The 20957-nt window shown below is 31.4% G+C and overlaps 2 protein-coding genes and 1 pseudogene across 2 annotated transcripts in view; 2 read left to right on the forward strand and 1 right to left on the reverse strand.

The window, feature by feature from the left end:
- The window catches only part of LOC143055628 (uncharacterized), a 91786-nt gene that overhangs the window by 43898 nt on the left and 26931 nt on the right, over positions 1-20957 (forward strand). The window lies entirely within an intron of this gene.
- Positions 740-1962, forward strand: LOC143054914 (uncharacterized; annotated as a pseudogene).
- On the reverse strand, positions 6006-16517 carry LOC143055634 (fibrinogen-like protein A). The gene is made up of 9 exons (XM_076228803.1): positions 16422-16517; positions 14235-14300; positions 13378-13446; positions 12586-12657; positions 11117-11176; positions 10760-10899; positions 7755-7851; positions 7041-7205; positions 6006-6243 (listed from the first exon to the last, which is right to left on the reverse strand). Exons 1-9 carry the CDS (start codon positions 16492-16494, stop codon positions 6029-6031), a joined length of 957 nt encoding a protein of 318 aa, XP_076084918.1. The 5' UTR covers positions 16495-16517; the 3' UTR covers positions 6006-6028.

Here is a 20957-nt window from a genome sequence, read left to right on the forward strand (position 1 = left end):
AAATTATACCGGAAAATATTTACCACGTTTTCTCGAGAAATATAAACAAAGATTCGAACGCCAATGATATAAACCTTCTGAAGGCACAAGAGGAACAGTCAAAACCTTTTCAAGTCATTTTTCCCAGTTAGAGAAACAAACGAAGTTTCAGGGGAAATTAGCCAAAGCTTCGCAAGGAGTCTAAGAAATCAACACCAATTTTCTGTTCATTAGCTATATAAAATGAGAAGTCTTTTTTTTAATTTTTCGAATAAATAGAAAAATAATAATGTAAATTCAAATACGAAAGTTTTTTTTTGGATTCAGTTCACATATATCAAAACAAATATAAGTTCTTGGGAGCTTTTGTTTTTATATATAGTTAATAACATTTACATGATTTTTAAACACAGAACATGCAGACAAGATATATGAGCAGCAATTATATTTTCACATGCATAGATACAGCACATGTACTGGCATATTGAAATACATGCAAAGCACTACTAAACTACAAATCTAAACATGCCAAAACTGTTTTTTTATTAAGAAGGTTACTCATTAGCAAACTCAACGAACGATACTAAAATCAGTTTGGATGACATAGATTATCAGCAATTTCCGAAGAAAGATATCCCCGCCACAGTCTTTCTTATTCTTCTTTCAATAATTGGAAGTGTAGGCAATATCCATACGATCTAAGTTTATCTTTTCTCGCCGATTATGGCGAAACTAGCGGTTCGATTTTTCATCCTGTGGTTCGCCTCTATTGGTATTACAGCATGTTTGTTTTGTATGCCTTTTGAGATTTTTGACATCCGGTACAGCTATACCTTTTCGTCAGTCGATGCTTGTAAATTCTTTCGATTCTTGAATCATGTCGTCACTCTGGCTTCCGGTGGACTTCTAACCGCCATTGCAATTGAAAGATTTCGGATTAACACCAAACAATTGCATCGGAACACGAGAAAACCCGAGACTTGGATAAATATTATATCAGGTATAATAATTGGGGTTGCTGTGGTATTATCGATTCCAGCGTTTGTATTTTATGGTTTGAATGAAAAGGAAACTAGCATTCTTGGTTTGACGGGTAGAGACTGCACTATTTTATCTGAGTATCAAAATTTACGCACTGCTGTTTCATACTCCGGCGTCGTGATTCTTCTGAGTACTATTTGTGTCATTATATGTGTGGTTATATATGGAAAAATATTGTATGTGATATGTACTCAAATGAAGAAAGAGAAAAAACGAAAAGACAAACCAAATCACTACCATGTAAATGAGTCCACGTCCGACCTGAAATCATTTAATACGCAAGCGATCTCAACAATTAATAATAGTGAGGTGGAACTTAGAAATGTACAAACAGAGGTGACTGGAAAGTCGAAAGATAAGTCGTCAAAAACAGCCAGCAAATACAAGAAAGGGAGACGACTTACTATAAGCCTTATAGTGGCAACTGCAGTTTCGTACGCAGGATATTTAATTTATGTGTTCACAATTTGGTAAAAATTACGAATCCTAGATTGTACGAAAACAGTATCCGACCAGCAACTGCGATCCTTCTACGTGCGTATTTCATCAACAATGCATCTAATCCTATTGTCTTTTGTCTCATTGACAAGACTTTCCGAAAGGAATGCTTGAAATTGTACAAGAAAACAATATGTGCTAAGAAATTGTTCCAAATGTATAAATGATACATGTAACAATATGAGCAACAACATAATGTATACAATACTTTGACCGTTTAAAATAGCCATGCCGCATTGTAGATTAATGCTTGGATAAAAAGGAAAACTGCGGCCATATTTCGCCTATTTTTCCATGATTCTTAAATCTTGGAAAGGCCAGTACTTACCACTCAGATTCGACTTTGTACCACAAACTACAAAACAAATAGCATATGAGTCATGTTAGATGATATTCGTATTAAAAATCACACTAAAAAAATATCTAAGTGAAGCAATGTATAGTCTGTACAATTGTCTTCTAATGTTAACTATGCCAAACAAAAAATGTGTTTCGCTTCTCCAAATACGATACTAAATTGATCAGCATGAATTATATCCTGAAGCTACCATACACGATGTAGTTTGTCATGGTCATGTTTAATTGTTATGTTTGGAATATCTGGGAAATCGTGTTGCCCTTACATACAATCACAGCGCTCCTAATGTGAGTACCTCTACCAACCTAAAGCTGGGAAAATGTAAAGTAGTACCGTTTTCCCATAACGCCAATAGGAAAACTTTGGATGACTCCGATCTCTCCTTGTATACGGAATTGGCTGAAATGTGACGAATGCCGATAACTAACGCAATTGATTTGAAGTCAAGTACATTTCTTTAGAACACTGCGAATAAAAGAAAAATACTTTTACAGTTTAGTGTACTACGTTGAGGACAAATTATATCAAAATTATACAAAACTTCCTGAGCTAACTCTAAATATTGTTACAAATATATGATGCGGAGGACTTTAATTCAATGTAACAGCTTCTGATGTTCTCATTTTTACATTTTCTAACATGACCAAGTTACTGTTTTTCCTTTAAATTCAAGCCACAATTTTTCCAATGTGATTGCACTCCTATTTGCTATTTTATGCATTTTAAATGCAGAAATAAATTAGGAAGGTGTATGTACAAAATGATTTGTAAATAATACACTGTCCATACAAGGGACTTTATTAGTCACTCAGCAACACAAATCTAAGGGCAAACATTGTTGTTATCAAGGCAATCGTTTATTGGACGATAGATATCACTTAAAGCCGACACATCATCAAAACAACGCACCAAAACGTATCTAAATTAAACAAAAATTGATGAAAAAAAAACCAACTTGTGAGAACATGGTCACTGAAGAAAAGTTATGACCAAAAAAACACACACACAAAAACCCCAACCAAACAACGATGTAACATAAATAATTCCTTTGACAAACAGAACAGAGTCAATAATTTAACGTGAAAAAAAACAGTGTAAATTTAGAAAAATAAACAATATTTCCCAATTTACTTGTCCTCGATTTTTCTTGTTATAATCTTCGTATTCTTTCAACCGAAAGGATAGCTTACAATAGTCAACGAGAAATGTATGAGGGTCTGGATTGGGTTTACAGAATAGAGAATAATGTACAAAAAGGACCGAAAAAGGTACACACAAAATTTATTAAAGAATAGCTAAAAGTATGCACTCAAAAAAGATGAGGGAATAATAGGGTGCTAAAATACAAAATGAATAATAATGAGCCATAAAGAAAAAAGAAAAAAGAAAATATGTAGAATTATCGAAGAATGAAAAATTAATCGACCCCATCCAGACCTTTTAGCTTATTGATTTGCGAAGAAAAACATTATATCATAACTCGTTTTGTTATATCTCAACCCCGCCCCCTACACCTCTAGCCAAAGAAGAACAAGCACACGCACAGCAATACGCACAATAAAACTCCGTTTAAAGAAGTCCGATTCCGATGAAATAGTAACAAAAAAAAAATATAAGCAAAATAACAATGATACATTTATTAAATGACTACTACCAGTTACTGCCATGCCAGCTCCAGACCTCAATTAAACTGGATGGAAGCTTATGTCTTTATCATATGAAATCAAGCACAATCGCTCCCGTTAGTATTACAATTATAAACCTTACTTACAAAATACGAAAATACCCAGATGCAGACAGAAAATATAATAAATGCATGCATGCCTATAAATTCTGATAGGACAAAAGAATTTGGTCCCAGTGATACTTCTGCTTATCAATCTACATTGAAAAATGCCTGTACCAAGTCAGGAATATGACAGTTGTTATCCATTCGTTTGATGTGTTTGAGATTTTGATTTTGGCATTTGATATATCATCGTGTGTCTTTCTATGTTGTGATGTTACACTATTGTTTCAATTAAGGGTGAAGGCTTGGTATCATTAAAACGTTTCAACCCGTTGCACTTGGTTGTACCTGTACTTATAGTTATCAAGGTACCAGGATTATGATTTAAGTCAGGAATCTGATGTTCAGTATATATCGTTTGTTGATGTGGTTCATTAGGGTTTTTCGAATTTGTATATAGATTTGACCGTTAGGTTTCCAGTTTGATTGGTTTTACACAAGTACTTTTTTGGCGCTCTTTATAGCTTACTGTTCGGTGTGAGCCAGAGCTCCGTGTTAAAGAATGTACCTTGACCTATAATGGTTTACTTTTATAAATTGTGACTTTGGATGGAGAGCTGTCCTCATTAGCACTCATACCACATCTTCCTATATCTACTTAGGGGTAATTATTGAATCTGAAGAATTTGGGTATCGCATTTGAACCGCGAGTGTAGAAATTCAACTGGATATTTGTCGAGAAATCAAATTGAAGCTATTAAAGACACATCTATATTCGCAGCAACAGTGCCTGAGCTTGAAATTGTCAAATCTGCTGTTTCCGTTCTTTAACTTTAGGTTGCCACCAACCAAATGTAATAAAACTCATAAACAATGCATAAAACGATCTTAACTTCTTGAAGGCTGCATCTGTTTATGGAAGTTGACTTATTTACAATTTGGTACATCTGTGGCCTATGGTGCAATGATAGAAAGTGTATGGTGCTATGGTGTATGATGTAATGTGTATGGCAGCAGCATTTTTTTTTACTCATTTCATATACATGTACATATATAATTGTGCCCTTTTTTCAGAATTTAAAAAATAACATGTTAAAAAAAGCCTGTACCATGTTAGGAATACGGTAGTTGTTATGCATTTGTTTGATGTGTTTGAGCTTTTTATTTTGGCATTTGATAAGGGTATTTCCGTTTTGAATTTTTCTCTGAGGTCGGTATTTTTGTTATTTTACTTTTCTCTCCAACTTATGTTCTTCTATTTCTTCATTACAATATGTTTTGATATTAATTAGAAAGGTGTGATATGGTTTCAATAAGAAAACTTTATACCATAGTCGAATAAGGTCACCATACAACCTACGCTATCAAAAGGCCATAAGGGCAAAGCGAAATGTAAACCAATTTACATCTGAAAATCAATGGCCTGAATTGTATATACAAATGTAAAAAAAAACCACACTATCACTGAATTGCGACTACTGACTTCGAACATGAACTTACCGAACGTGGGGACTACAACATGAGTTCAAGCGCTCTGCCTTTTTAATAACATGCAACATTGGTGTAACAACACAACCAAGAACCCCGTTAATACCAGTGATAATTGATCATCAAACTCTTGATTGACCACATCGACACAGAAAACACAAACTAAAATAAGGGACAAAGTATTGATGTAAGGGTCGACCAGTTACTGAACACCAAAGAAAGAATATAAAGACTAACACAGATATCAAATATCTCAGATAAGAATATCAATCAGTACAAACTTATTGGTTAAATTCATTGTATTGTCCATTGTTTGATAACCTTTATATGTAACACGGTCGTTTATGTCTTTGACAAATTAACTTAATATAGTTGTAAAGTGTGTAAGGTTTTGTTTATAAAAGTGAAGTTTTTGTTTATAAAATGACCTGAGTGTAACATAACTATGTCCCTGCTAGATGAGATAAAACTATTTGTACACCATCACTTGACAACATGAATTGAAATAAGCAAAATAATATCAAAATCTTCCAATCCGCTAATAAATCTGACACGATTTCATATTTATAGTCACATTCTGTTGCATTTTAAAATTTACCCTTTTTCAGAGATCCTGGCTGAACTTGAGTTAAAGTAATGGTTAATTTATCTACGGTATTTGAAAAATAAAACGTGAAATAAAAAAAAAAGAATCAAATCGGAGAGTCACGTATCAAATGATACAACCAAGAGCCAAAACACATCAAACGAATGGAAACTAACTGTTTTCTTGTTAGTAATAAAATATATAAAAATTCAATCATTTGTTTCGAAATCCCCTCCTTTGTGATTTAAACTAACATATCATGAAACGCTTGCATCGCAAAATCTATATCTGTCTTAAGATAATAACATGGCGAAATAATTCATACAAGGAATATATTTTTTTATTATATCTAGACCTTTCGTATCATCATGACCGACGTCTTCACGTAATACCCACTTATATGATGCCATTTCCAATAATTTCTAGATGGGCTGTTTAGAGCACTGTGAGAACAGTTATTAAACCACCATGGTCCTTCTTTTTTGGCGCAGCTGGAACTGTGTAAATCATTATCCCTGTCAACAGTAGAGAATTTCATTCCGTTGTGGTAGCTCAACGAATCTCCTTAAATTGAAATATATATTGCGTCGTTTATATTCCAATAATTTAATTTTGGATGTAACGCGTCTTCTGATTGACTGACGTTATTTTGTTATGAGCCCATAGACATAATTTAGTCATGTGACCGTGACGTCATCAACGTTTTTCATGGTTTTATACGGTTTAAAATGGAATTTAGAATTAAATTATAAATGACTGCTACGCGCGTTATTCAGTGTGCACCAAATTTTTTATGTTATTTCTTCATAGACAGAAAAAATATTACAGTCATTCCTTAAAGAATAAAACATAAAAAAATTACTTGAACGTTGACGATATCATTTGCATACTAAATACGTGCACATTTTTTCGTATGTAATATATGTTACCGTAAGTGTAATTGTATCTTCAAGTTCATCGGAGTATGTGTTGTTTTTTCACTTATTCAAGAAACTGCTTTTGTTGAGTCAGTCAGAAATCACAATTCATTTTATTGCAATGTTGCTTTACATAGTTTGTATGCTTAGGATTGAATTTCACTGACTATCGTGCATGTTGACAATATAAGTCTCTGTCATAATGCACGAGGACAGAACATTTAAAAATCCCAAACACAATACAAGTGATGAAGAAATGATAATATAAAAAAAAACTGAAATTAAAGCGAAACTCGACAAGAAATTATAAATATATATGATCATAATAATTCAATTATAAGAAACATATTTATCAAATAACAATATTGTAAGGAGATAATTATTATATTCTGTTTATATTCAACTTGAGTTATGACGCTGCATTGTTAACAACAACTGTCTTACCTGCATCGCCGCTATAACCACCAATCGTCAGCTTGTACTGAGATGTTGCATCTCCAATAGCAAATGTCTTATATTTAGCATACTTCGTTTTGTTGTTCTTATCAGTGAGATCTATTCTTAGCTCGTATGTACCACTGTACGTCAAACGATGAATATGCATGTTGCCTAAATAAAGACGTACAACTTATACGCAATGTGTTTTCATATTACGATTGAAACATAGTTTTGAGTAAATGACAAACGCTAACGTTAGATTGATTGGTGAACTTTATAGATTGTTTATAATAATTTGATAATGATAGTCTTAATGGCAACATTTCAAATAAAAATTGAATCAGAACATGTCACCTGTTTTGGGTTACAAGATTGCTACATGTATGCATATTTATTTTTCACACTAATGAAAGTTAGGGAAGATCATTTGCTATTTGAAAAAAAACAACTTTTTATACCAGAAATATATCCAATTATTTAAATCGCTTATTATAAATTAAAAAAAGTTGGTCGGGAGAATTGACTTTGCAGACGCTGTAATCATATAAATAAAGGCAACAGTTTTATACCGTTGTTCGAAATTCATAAATCGATTGAGAAAAAAAAAACCAAACAAATCCGGGTTACAAATTAAAACTGATGGAAATGCATCAAATATAAGAAGAGAACTACCTTCATATGTTATAATACTTATTTGTTATATGTTTTAAGTATACATACCAAGCCAATATTCTCCATTGACGTTACCGAACCCGTTTTCGCATTCTGTCCAAGTTCTCTGGAAGTTAACAGAATCGTAATACCTTTTCTGGATAATCTTCAATGAATTAATAAGATAATGACATTGAAACTAGAATATCAAGCAAAAGCAATATATCCAACCATGTGATGAAACTCATTCCTACCGATATTTTGCCAACAACTGCAATTTACAAAATGTCACAGAATTCGGAAAATCAGATTTAAAAAAATCCCTATGTCGTTTAGAATATCTTATTGTATGCTGTCTTTTTAAAGTTTTGATACTAGTATACACCTCATCAGTAAACTGAGAGCTATTATGTACTGGCCACTAACATGACTAATGATAATAACTTTATAGCTTTTTATAGCTGACTATGCGGTATAGGGTTTGCTCATGATTGAAGGCCGTATGGCTACTTATAGTTGTTAATTTCTGTGTCATTTTGATCTGTTGTGGAGAATTGTCTCATTGGCAATCATACCACATCTTCTTTATATATATATATATATATATATATATATATCATTACAATAAATGAGTGTCGCATTCGAAAGATCTTGTTGAGTTATCTTTTTGAAGGATTTAATACTTGTATAAAATTTTTTCAGTAAACTGAGACGAGTGCTAACGCGCCTAATGTGTGTCTTATATAGCAGTATAAAGACGTAACCATACGCATCAAAGTTTTATGTATGTAGATAATAGTTTTTCATATTCTTAATGGGATTTGTTACATATAGATATAATTTGCAACCGTTAATGAAACTTTGACATATTTGGTATGTTAAGAGAACACTTTGTCAATTTTTGTTTTGAACTTGTCTGTTATCAATATTCTCAATAAAACAATTATTAAAGTTAATTTATGTTTTCAGATTTACTTTGTATCTGCTTACCCTTCCGGGGCACCTGAGATCACCCCTAGTTTTTGGTGGGGTTCGTGTTGTTCATTCTTTAGTTTTCTATGTTGTGTCATGTGTACTATAGTTTTTCTGTTTGTCTTTTTCATTTTTAGCCATGGCGTTGTCAGTTTGTTTTATATTTATGAGTTTGACTGTCCCTTTGGTATCTTTCGTCCCTCTTTTACAGTGAATTTGTATAATCAGGGATTATGTAGAATCACTGATTTTTCAGGGAATATGAAGAATCACTAATATCATTAGTGATTATATGTAATCCCTTAAAATGAACAGTGATTTTACATAATCACTGAACATTGTAATAATTATTCTACAAATTCCCTAATATGATTTCAGGGATTATCAATAATTTAAGGATCCTTTGTTTGATAATTGTTTTTATTATAGACAAGTTATAATTTTTTTCTTTCATATTCCTTGCCAGATGAAATAATTTTGCTTTTAAACACAGAGGATGATTTAAAAGAAATAACCAACACAGGGTTTCGAGATACAGTTGAAGACTTCAAAATTAATGATATTAAAATTCCCTTTATAGGGATTACGTTATATGTATTTTTTGTTTCTTAAAAGCCAGCATCATATGGATATTCATGTTATATTTGTAAATCTACAGAGCATGTTATTTGTGGTACGTGTAAAACAAATGTTGAAGAAGATTATGAGAAGATTATGGAACATCTGTTTTGTAGGTTTTTGTTGGTTTTTGTTCAAATGAACATGAATTTCAAACTGACAAATAAAACAAAATTTTAGAGGAAGCTGACATTTGGTGTAATATTCTCATAGCAATTCCATGGAGTAAAAAAAAAGAAGGGGAAACCCAAAAAACTTAATGGCAATTGTTCTGTGCCTTGCCACAAAACATGGTAACTTGCTGAAACCAGTTTGGGGTTGCTAATTCCCTTTTTTTGGGAATACCCTTCAGATGTTTTTACTGAACACTTTATTTCTCTTAGGCATGTCGTAAAATCTGATTCGATATGTGAAGGAAAAGGTTTTTCAAAATGTGGATATTGTTGTAAAAACAGATGTGAAGCATATTATTTTAATATATTGTGTTTAACATTTTAATATATTGTGCTTAAAATTTAAAAAAATTGGGGTTATCATTTTGATATATTGTGCTTAAAATTTTACAAATAATGTTTATAATTATGTTTTATTATGATTTTATAAAAAACATTATTTGACTTTTATTCATTTTCTTTATAAATAAAACTATTTCTTCATTTCAGTTATTATGTTAAGCACTGACGTTTTTTCTAGTGATTATACATAATCCCTGAAAATTTTAGTGATTATATAGAATCCATAAACTAGCCAGTGATTCTACATAATCCCTGAAAATTTCAGGGATTTTACATAATCACTAATTATACAAATTCACTGTAACATATATATATATATATAAATTATGATACACAGTTATTCAATGTTTACTAGTATACTGAATCTTCACTGTAAAACAATGTATATTTCTACTCTTTATGTTGTATTTTAAAAACGTACAATATCGAAAGACAGTAGCAGGTTATTATCCTTTGCATTATATCGCTCGCACTTAATTCAGGTTGCATTCTATTGTATAATTCATACTCATAGCATAATACACATTTTTAGTTTAGAAACAGACTTCTTAGTGAGCCTGATGAGAAAAATTTGATATAAATTGATGTGATAATTGAATGCTTCTTTATGTCATTGGGTTGTTAAAGCGTTGACCGAAATACATTTTCCATAAGCGCGGAAGCGCATCATTCTAAAAATGTACGCACGGTCAACGCTTTTACAACCCTATGAAATTACTTAATGAAGCATTCAATACTTATAACTACATTTTTTTCGCTATGATCATGAAAACACGATTCCTATCCTGTTTTCCTTGTATTTGAATATGCACTTTATTGTGGAAACGTGTGTCATCATATATGTTTCAATTCATGCAATTCATTTTAAAATGAAAAATGACGCGAGATTGCTGCTAGCCAATCAAAATAACGTATACCTATGAAACATACATCTAATGTAATTATATTATATTTGAAAAAAGAACGTACTGTCCATCCTCCACCGTCTGTATCCATGTCACAATAAGCTTTTACTCCTTCTGTTTTCGTAGGGAATATTTTGTAGACACCAGAGGTTGCTTTATATTTCTTAATCTCAGCGCAGTCCCTTGCAGACCCTATACATATCCCTGCAATTTATATTCACGACAGTTTTATATATTTGATAGACACAAACATCTCTATTGAACGTAACAAGATTTTTTTTCATATTTAAATAGTTATCAAAGGTATCAGAATAAGCAATTGAATAATCTAAATTTTCCTTTTCTGTGTTCTCCTATTTTTTTTTAACATGCACTGTAATTGACATAATTGACACAATACATATCAATATTTTCTATTTACCTTTGACTTCACGTTTTAACAGCCTGACTATCATTGAAATTTCCTTTTCGCCATGAGACTCTATAAAATTAACATGCAAAATGTTAGCCAAATCTGTTGATTCATTATTACTCAATTTAAGCATGCTTGTGGATGCCTTTTGTTGAGAAGTAAATTTTTATATAAACACATTGCATTGCCCCTTTTTTGAACAAATTCCCGACATAAAGCCTCTACATCAACGACTTGAGTTTATTCAGTCATGTCTACTGAAATGTTTAAAATATTTTTATATTGTTCCCATTGTTGTTACCACAATTCCGTCCTCTTTTCACAACGACGGGAGACACATTTGGAGTTGAATGCGGTGTTGTTAGTTTTATATTTTCTTACTGTGATATTTCCAGTTTTATCTCTGAACTTAAATAGCCTTTTGTGTCATTCGAACCTTCGGGAAAGTTGTTTCATTGTCAACGATACCACATCGTCTTCTTTTTATATTTTGGTATCTTTCCCCTCTGTTTTAAACCGTCAACATTTTCTCTAACTTACATTCGCAACTAAATATTAATATGGTGTCTGATGAATAACACTAACACTACCGATTGTTTACACCGGATGCTAGCATATAATTTCATAAGATATTAGCTTGAAATTATATGAACACGTCGAAGAGCTGATAAAGCAAATAGGAGAAAACATAATAAGGGATGGAGTTGGGATAAAGAAGGCAACATTAGTATACCACTGTTTAATAGTCATCATTTTATTAAGCAAAAACCAGAAAAATGAAAGAAATCATGGCTGTAGGATGGAGCTAATCCCAAACTGTTTTTAATAATAAAAATATTTTTGTGAAAGTATCGAATGATTTGCTACAAGACTTCTGATACATTTCGGGTTATAATAAAAACTGTTACTATTTCAGTTAATGGGTAGTCAGTAGTGTTAGTTATAACATTTTTTTTTCATTAGCCACAGCCTAACACTGTTTCTATTTCTAGTGCAAGAGACTTCCTTACGTTTGCTCTGATGTACTATTTCAATTTGTTGATTTACTTTTCCTATGTATAAACTTCTAAGGAAAATATATTTACTTTTCTACCTCTGATCAAGTTTTTATTCCACATTGGCTAGAGGTATAGGGGAAGGGTTGAGATCTCATAAACATGTTTAACCCCGCCGCATTTTTGCGCCTGTCCCAAGTCAGGAGCCTCTGGTCTTTGTTAGTCTTGTATTATTTTAATTTTAGTTTCTTGTGTATAATTTGGAAATTAGTTTTGCGTTCATTATCACTGAACTAGTATATATTTGTTTAGGGGCCAGCTGAAGGACGCCTCCGGGTGCGGGAATTTCTTGTTACATTGAAGACCTGTTGGTGACCTTCTACTGTTGTTTCCTCTATGGTCGGGTTGTTGTCTCTTTGATACATTCCCCATTTCCATTCTCAATTTTATATGTATGTGTAACGCTTACACAATTATACTGACCTTCTAAGATCCATGTTATATCATTTTTCAACTGCTTGTTCATCTTTACTACATCTTTATACACAGCCATATCTGTTAAAAAGACAGTATTCAAATATAACACAAATACAGTAATCCCTTTTAATCTGATACAATTTGTTTTACATACGTGATTTTTAATCTAGGCATTTCCCTACTTGTTATTTATCACGACAATGGTGAGAATGAGTGATTTTGGTATTTCATAGTTTTTGTATGGTTGTATGTCAAAAAGCAACTATGCAACCATGGCAAAGGGATCAATTGAAAATCAGGAAGCATCAGACAAACAACTATAATGTATGACAGTGCTTGTTATAGTTAATTTGTAACTTAAGTGCACGTCTTGTGAATACAGTTTTAACTCTGGTATGTTTCATGAGTTCGGTATTAACGACTGATTAACACAAAACTGACCACAAATCGGGCCAAACTCATGTGCTCCAGGGGGTCATCAGTACCTAGTCCAATAATTGTTGTGCTGCTCTGGTTTTATTTTTTTTCATTAGCGGTAAACAGTTTTAGCCTGCGATTATGGTGCTACCATCGCTGTCTTTTTTCGGTTGATTTAATGTACATTTGTTTGTCGGTGCCAGTCTATTCAGAAAGACTGCATGTTTTCCTTTAAATGCCATGTGTTAATTTTTGTCATTATTTTGCCTATATTTTGATGGCAGCTCAAATTTTATTTTATTGATCCTTTCTCATTTTCAAAATCTTTAAAAGTAAAAAAAAATAAAATCATATACACATGTAAAATTATCATATACTTACTATTGAGTATAGATTGTGTATCTTTCTTCAGTTGTGCAACGTCTCTGTCTTTTTCATGCAAACATATTTCTATAAATAAAAGTAGTTATAATGTTTCTGTAAGAAATCAAATTATAGCGTTTATTTTGTTTTAATTAAAATGTTGGAAACTTAATTTAAATATTTTGAATGTTTTTTTATTTAATGCTTTGTATTTGAGTTTAAACAACCTCCGTTAATGGAATGATATTTGTGACAAATTTGTTTAAAGAATAGCTTTTTTATCATATGACACACTTAGTGTAATATATTAATGAAGCAACCTTGAACGCAAGCCTCGGATATCAGATGGAAAAATTTAAAGCTTAAAAACATCATACGAATTGAAAACAACTGTCATACTTCCGACTTGGAACTCAAAATTGAAGAAATAGACCCCCACATATGAACTTATTACATGCATGTCACGTTTTATAAATTAAGCGAAAATAATAACATAAAATAATAAAAAAAAACTTCTGTTACGCGTTTTAAGATAGAAGATAAAACATCCGTATAAATGTTCAAAAATAAAGATTAATTTTCAAAAAGAATATTGTTATATTTGTATAGCAAAGGATTTTTTGCATGTGTTATGTTGAAATATTGTTGAAAAGTGATATTCATCTTGAAATATCTCTTTAGTAGCTTCCTCCTCTCTGATAAGCAGTGGATCATTTAAGAAAAAAAAATCTAAAGCAATTTTGTTCAGCCTTCGATAAAATCCGTGATGCAAAAGTTGTACAATAGTTTCACATTTGAACTAGCATTAGAGGATTTCTTGAAAGATGTACAACTAGCTATGAATATACAAAAGGAACCGAAAACGGTAATTTTACCTTGTAATTCGTGTAAAATGTCACCAACTCTATTCTTCTCTTCTGATTCTCGATATGTTCTCAAACCTGAAATTACAATATTTGATAATGTGTTTTAAATTAGGTTATTTTTGCGTGCCATCCATATGCCGTGTCGGAACATTCTTAATCAATCCAAATCAGATTCGTATTATCAATGTAACTGTTCAATTTAAATTGTTGTCAATATTTATTTTCCTTCATATTTATACCTATTATTGACCTGTTGCACCTATAAGATATTTTTAATCATTTTAGTTAACTTTTTTAAGCCCTATCTACAAAAGTTAATATTACGTTATTTCAATTACCCATCCAATTGCAAATAAGTATAATGAAGAAAGGGATTATCATTCTCTTACAAACTTAGACTATAGTAAAGTGCTCAAGGATAAAATGATCTCTTGATTGGTTCCATTTAAAAATCAGTTCCAATGTCAGTGCAATGTTTGCAATTAATGCATGACTTTCTTTATTAGCTATTTCATTTATGGATAAGTTTTAGTGAAGTAAGGACTTTCTTTTAATTTTGGAAAATATTAAAGATTGTGATTTAGACATTAGATGACACAACAGTACAATGAACTTGCAAGAAAAGTTTCTTGATTGTAAGGATGAAAAACAGGCTATTATTTGAACTTGGAATTATTTTTAATTATGGAATTTGCATTGTTCTTGAAATTTTTAATAAATTCCATGTTTATTCTGTGCTTTAATGTTTTTTGCTGCGCACAGCAATTTCTATTACAAATAAGATAGAACATTTTCATAGAATGTACTGTGCCGCGCACAACACTATCTATACGAAATACATTTTATAGAAAGTGTTATGAACCACTCAAAACATTTAAATACCAAATAAACATGGAATTCATTAAAAATTTCAAGTTCAAGAAATTATGCAAATTCCATAATTAAAAATAATTCCAAGTTCCAATAATAGCCTGTTGAATGTAAATCATATACATTTTTTAGAGAGGAGTTATTTTTTTGGTTTATGTACAGTTTAAATTAATAAATTCAAAATTTGAATTACAACTAAATTTTATTTTAAAGTCTTTGTTAGAACAATCCTTTGCATAAGATTTAAGGAAACAAGACACCGCCCCTCTTTTATTGGAAACTTTTGGTTGATAATTTAGGGATTCCATGAAGCATAAATGGAGCGGGCCACCCTCATTTTGTAGTCAGCGCATCTCCCCCTTTTATAAAAAATATTGGATCCGCTACTGCAGTTATTACTTTTTTTGTCAGGAAACTATTAGAATCCAATGCTTTTGAACTATATTCAAAGTTTAGCTAATTTCCTTTTTCAAATAATCTGAGATTTTAAAATAGTATATTTAGCTAAAAAGATTAATATATTTTTTTGTCTTGTATTGTTTAAAAAAAAAATGTTTTGTATAAGTATTAATTTGAAGTTTTTTTTTAATATTCTCAAATAACGTTAAAACTTCATATTGATTTAATTTAATTGTTTAATTCTTTCAAAATTTAACTTTTAGTCAGAATTCATCACAAATTCTTTAAAGCTGATAAATGTGCTTTGGGGCATTTGTAAATCATTCATATAAACTATTTGGTGTGAGCTGTAAAAAGGCGTAGACAAAAGGTTAATCCTATACTAAGAACATGATTTCATTCATTCTTCACAATTAAGAAACACCGAAACCTACAATTTCAAAAACAATTAACTTTCGATGCCTATGAATAGAAAGATTTCATCACTTCTTTCCAAAAGCCAAATTGGTCATGCTTTTATTTCCTTAAGACAAATATTGAAATAAGCAAAATGTCAAAAATACAAGTCTTCGAACTTATGTAGTAAAAGCAGTTACACCAGCTGGATTTTAACATGAAGGAATAGAACAGACAGTTTTAAAAGACTGCAGTTAATTGATGTTGCCTGTTCAAGATAAATCGATACTCATTACTAAAAATGGCGAAACCAAAGTATTTTAAAATGTTATTTGGTATCATATTGTTAACTTTTGTTTCATTTAATTTCTCCAATTCGTATTTTTATTCATCGTCTTGTAACCTTCCATGATAACAACTGTAATTATTAAAACACATTTGTGAAATGTAAACTAATGATATAATGACCCAGTGACATTTCTCATATTATATACTTTCTTATCGTATGATAAAAAAATTGAATGATCTTACCTTTTCCGTCTTTTGATTCCAAGGAAAAAATTAAGACGAACAAAAGTGACAACACGATTAAACTCTGTAACATATTGAGACAATGATGTTCCTCAACAAACGAGACTGTGAAATTGTTGTATGGAAATACAGAAAAATATCATTTGATATAAAACGATTTTGTTGCATGTAAACTTTAAAAAAAACCCATATTAACTTTCACTGGTATCCAGATGGTGCACATCTTTTTTCGTTAACTAAACAGAAAAAAAAATCGATTATTTGAAAGTTTTGGTGCAGAAATATTGCATTATAAATAATTTTTCATGATTTTTATAATATCAAAATTAAGGAATAAAAGTACAAATTGTCGGAAGCATTACAGTTTCATTAATAATTTTTGCACAATTGACTTCGTTCATATCTTTTAAGCACATTAGTCAGCACTTCTGTGTTTTCATGAAGTATCGTTATTATAGTTAACTGTATATAAAACTTCCAAAAATCAGAAATAGAAAGCTGTTTTGATAAGTAAATACTCATTATTGTTGATTTCAGTTGCTCTGCTTTAAAATTACATTGGAGTTGCATTTGTATCGTTGACAAACATCTGAATACCATATACTGATAAGGGACGACATAAAAAAATCAATGAAGGATAAAAAACTTTATTCAAATTGTTTGGGGGTGGCTGCAAGTTTTGTATAAATTGACATCGATTTTACATATATCCTTATTGGTCAATCAATTGTTTCCTAATTAAGTTAAGAGGGGGGTAGGGGGGTCAGTAAAAAAACTATATAAATTCAGATTTTTTTATCCTTCATTGAACTTTTGATGTCGTCCCTAACAAGGACGAGTTGTACGCATTGATTGATATATGTTAACGCCATACGATTTGGGTAAAGGGTATAGTGCTGATTTACTGGTTTATAAGTTAAAATCACCACGTTCGTCATTTAGTCTAATTTGAAGTTGTCTATTCATGTCAACATTGGAAAACATATTAAGATATCAATCGGATCTTCTTGGTTTAATAGTTCCCTTTATTTTAAGTTCACTGAAATATTTTGTGTCCAAACATAAAATGTAATGTAAGTTATTTGAGTGACTTTGCATCATCAATATATCTTAAAATAAAATTAAAGAACCTTGAACAAGTCTTTTTTTCTTAAAACTTTTAGAAGGTTTCCTATGAGTATACAAACAAATCATCCAATAACAAGAATGTGTCCCAAGTACACGGATGCCCCACTCGCACTATCATTTTCTTTGTTGAGTGGACCGTGAAATTGGGGTCAAAACTTTAATTTGGAATTAAAATTAGAAAGATCATATCATAGGGAACATGTGTACTAAGTTTCAAGTTGATTATACTTCAACTCCTTCAAAAATTACCTTGACCAAAAACTTTAACCTGAAGCGAACGGACGCACAGACGGGCGAACGGACGCACAGACGGACGAACGGACGCACAGATGGACAAACGGACGCACGGACGAACGGAGGCACAGACCAGAAAACATAATGCCCCTCTACTATCGTAGGTGGGGCATAAAAAACAAGTTAATCAAGAGAAGAATATAGGATTTTAATAAAGTCATAATTGGTGTATTTGATATAAGAATAAGCGTCTTTTTCACAAACACTGATTTTTTTAAAACCTATAACAAGATTTGTATCTTCAATTCCCAGTATAATTCAAAACGTTCTGTTTAATGAGTCGATGTAGTCAATTTGTTAATTGATTATGCGTAATATTAGAATAAAAACTTACCAAAAAGACTAAAAAAAAAATTTGGTAAGCTTGCCGCTGGTTTTTATCTGCATCTAACCCATAATCAAAACAATTTACATGATTAAGTAAAATTTAAATTTAAAACCTTTTAACTAGTAGTCATTAAGCGTCGAAAAGTCTAGAGTTTTGATATTACTACGAACAAAAATGATTGTGATTGAAGTTTTTGGCGTACATGTTTAGAAATTTTTAAGAATCCACATTTGCATGACATCATTGCTTGAATATACCTCATCATTAAATAAGTTTTTTTGTGAAGTTTAGGCATCCAGTATTTAGAAGGAAGATCTTTATTGTTCCTTTTTAATGTTATTAGCAAAATAGAGAAGTACAGATTTTTCCAAAATCTCCACTTTTTGAGAACGATAAAGGGTCAATATGCACTCTTACATACATACATAATACATTTGTAATGTTATCAATTCATATTTAAAAAAAACCAAACACGTACAAATGTTATGTTAGTAAAAGTTCTGGAGAGAATCATTCCCGCCAATTTTTCAATGGTTTCTATCTTTTGATGATCGTGATCGTCTATCAATAATAATATTTGAAATACGTAATATCTAGGAAATAAACGATTAAGTAATATATGAATCAAATATAATTATATCGGACGTTCATTCGTTCCCAATATTCCAATAGTTTTCCTTTCCGTATAAAAAACCTTACAAATCATGAGCTGGTTAGGAAAGGTATGTTAGGGATTTAGCACTACGAAAGTAATAGATGACAGTGGCGAACTTTTCCTAAGGGGGGGGGGGGGAGCTGACCTAAAAGGGGGGCTCCAGTCATGTTTCAATGATTCCCTATATCCCTAGATGCGCCTCTGGAAGAAACTTTTTAAAATCTGCTTTAGGCATTTAGCACAACACAACTAATGAATCAACTTTTTTAAACCTGAAATATTCATTTTTTGCAGCCTGAAACACCAAATGACCAACGCGACCCATATTTAATTGATATATTTAAATGAAAATCATGACATAAACTGCATTTGTATGTATTAACAAGGAATAAATAAATTTGGTGTTTTTACTGTCTTCTGATTGGTTAAAATTATTAGTTTTATTTTCAATGTTGTCAATTTTTATGGCGACACGCCCACTCCGCTGACGTTGTGTATTCATACGCCAACATGTGTGTACGTTGTAATTGTTAATATAAATAATATAAAAAGTTCTTTGAGCTTTATTTTTGATAGAAATTTATTTATAATGAATGGCAATAATTCATTTTGAATTTATTGAACCATAAAATTAATTTTTGACTCTTCACATTTTACATAATCCGCTTCTTGGATTGTTCAATGTGAAGAGTCAAAAATTAATTTTATGGTTCAATAAATTAAAAATAAATAATAGCCATTCATTAAATACTTATCGATTTTAATTAAAGTCCAAATGACTTTAAAAAATGTTAATTTAATATTTCAACTCTGTTTTATCAACATTCGTAAGAAAATAAGACTACTTTAGATTTCATGTGTTGACACTGTTTGACAATACCGCCGAATAATGCGAATATACGTATACATTATCTAGGAATTGTAACGATATCTGAATAATTTCAAAACAAAAACAATCGGGATGATCTTTGGTTCTCAGGAAGGGTACAGAGATCATGGGCCACATATTTACGACCGTCCTTTTACTTCTGAAAATCGATAAGTCATATGACGTAATCAACATTCAGCAATATATGATTGATTTTTGGCTCTCATCTCACGACAGGCATATAAATGTAGAACCAACAAAAGTTCAAATAGGATTTTCTCAAACAAAATGCATGAAGTATTCAATGTATTGGCTTCATCAATTCAAAATGAAAGCCTTTTGAAAATAGCATCCAGCCTTATGTGTCTCGTGACATAGATGATTGCATGATACAGACGCTTAACTCACGTATTGGTTGATGTGTAATTAAGAACGATACAAACCGTGCGCATAAACTCTTTCCAGTTAATGGTAAGGAATCTACGGAGAAATGACGACAGAAGTTTGTGCTTAAAGTTTTGTTCCCTGTGGTATGTAATTGTAGATGTCAATTATCTGGGGTAAAGAACACAATAACAATCAAAACCAAGGAGTAAACAAAGACTCACAAAACCAAAGGACATTTACATCAACAGTCATGAATAATAAATAAGAAACAACACGAACTCCACTAAAAATCGGGAGTGAAATCAGGTGCTCCGGAAGGGTAAGCATTTCCTGCACCGTATACGGAACCCGTCGTGTTAGTTCTTTGTTAAATACTAGAGAGATGTAAAACAATCCTTGACAAGACCAAAATAAACAACGAGGCTTCATCAGCACATGCAAAAGATATGACCAAGAGGTTAGATATGACAAGCTACAAGGCTTTAAATTTAGAAACAAGTTTAAGATTTGATTTTTTTTATTGAAAATTATTTCTAGAGACTCTAGGGGAATTCACTTTGGTATCTATCGACTCCCTTCTACTTTTCATATCGTTTGTAATGGTCAAATACAGTTCACAATAAAACTTTTATGAAATGTTTGCTATATAGAAAAAGGCATAGCATATTGGTGCAGGAAAAGTTACATTATGAAAAAGAAATAAAACTGTTTTCTTCGGCCAAATTTTACTGGAAAATAAATATAAACGTACCTGACAGTAATTCTCACGTTGTATTAATGTCAATCGTTTTCAACAGTGTTCAAACAATGGGATAGTATATACTGAAATAAGATTTTGACTCGCGTCTGGCATGCGAAATTATTATCATCGCGTTC

Source organism: Mytilus galloprovincialis, chromosome 12 (assembly GCF_965363235.1).
Source record: "Mytilus galloprovincialis chromosome 12, xbMytGall1.hap1.1, whole genome shotgun sequence".
Lineage (NCBI taxonomy): Eukaryota > Metazoa > Mollusca > Bivalvia > Mytilida > Mytilidae > Mytilus > Mytilus galloprovincialis.

Coding starts and splice junctions, on each gene's coding strand:
- LOC143055634 (XM_076228803.1), bottom strand. CDS start 16,494: ATGTTACAGAGTTTAATCGTGTTGTCACTTTTGTTCGTCTTAATTTTT. Junction 12,658..13,377: donor TACACAATCTATACTCAATA/GTAAGTATATGA, acceptor TCTTTTTAACAG/ATATGGCTGTGTATAAAGAT. Junction 7,206..7,754: donor CAATGGAGAATATTGGCTTG/GTATGTATACTT, acceptor GTCTTTATTTAG/GCAACATGCATATTCATCGT.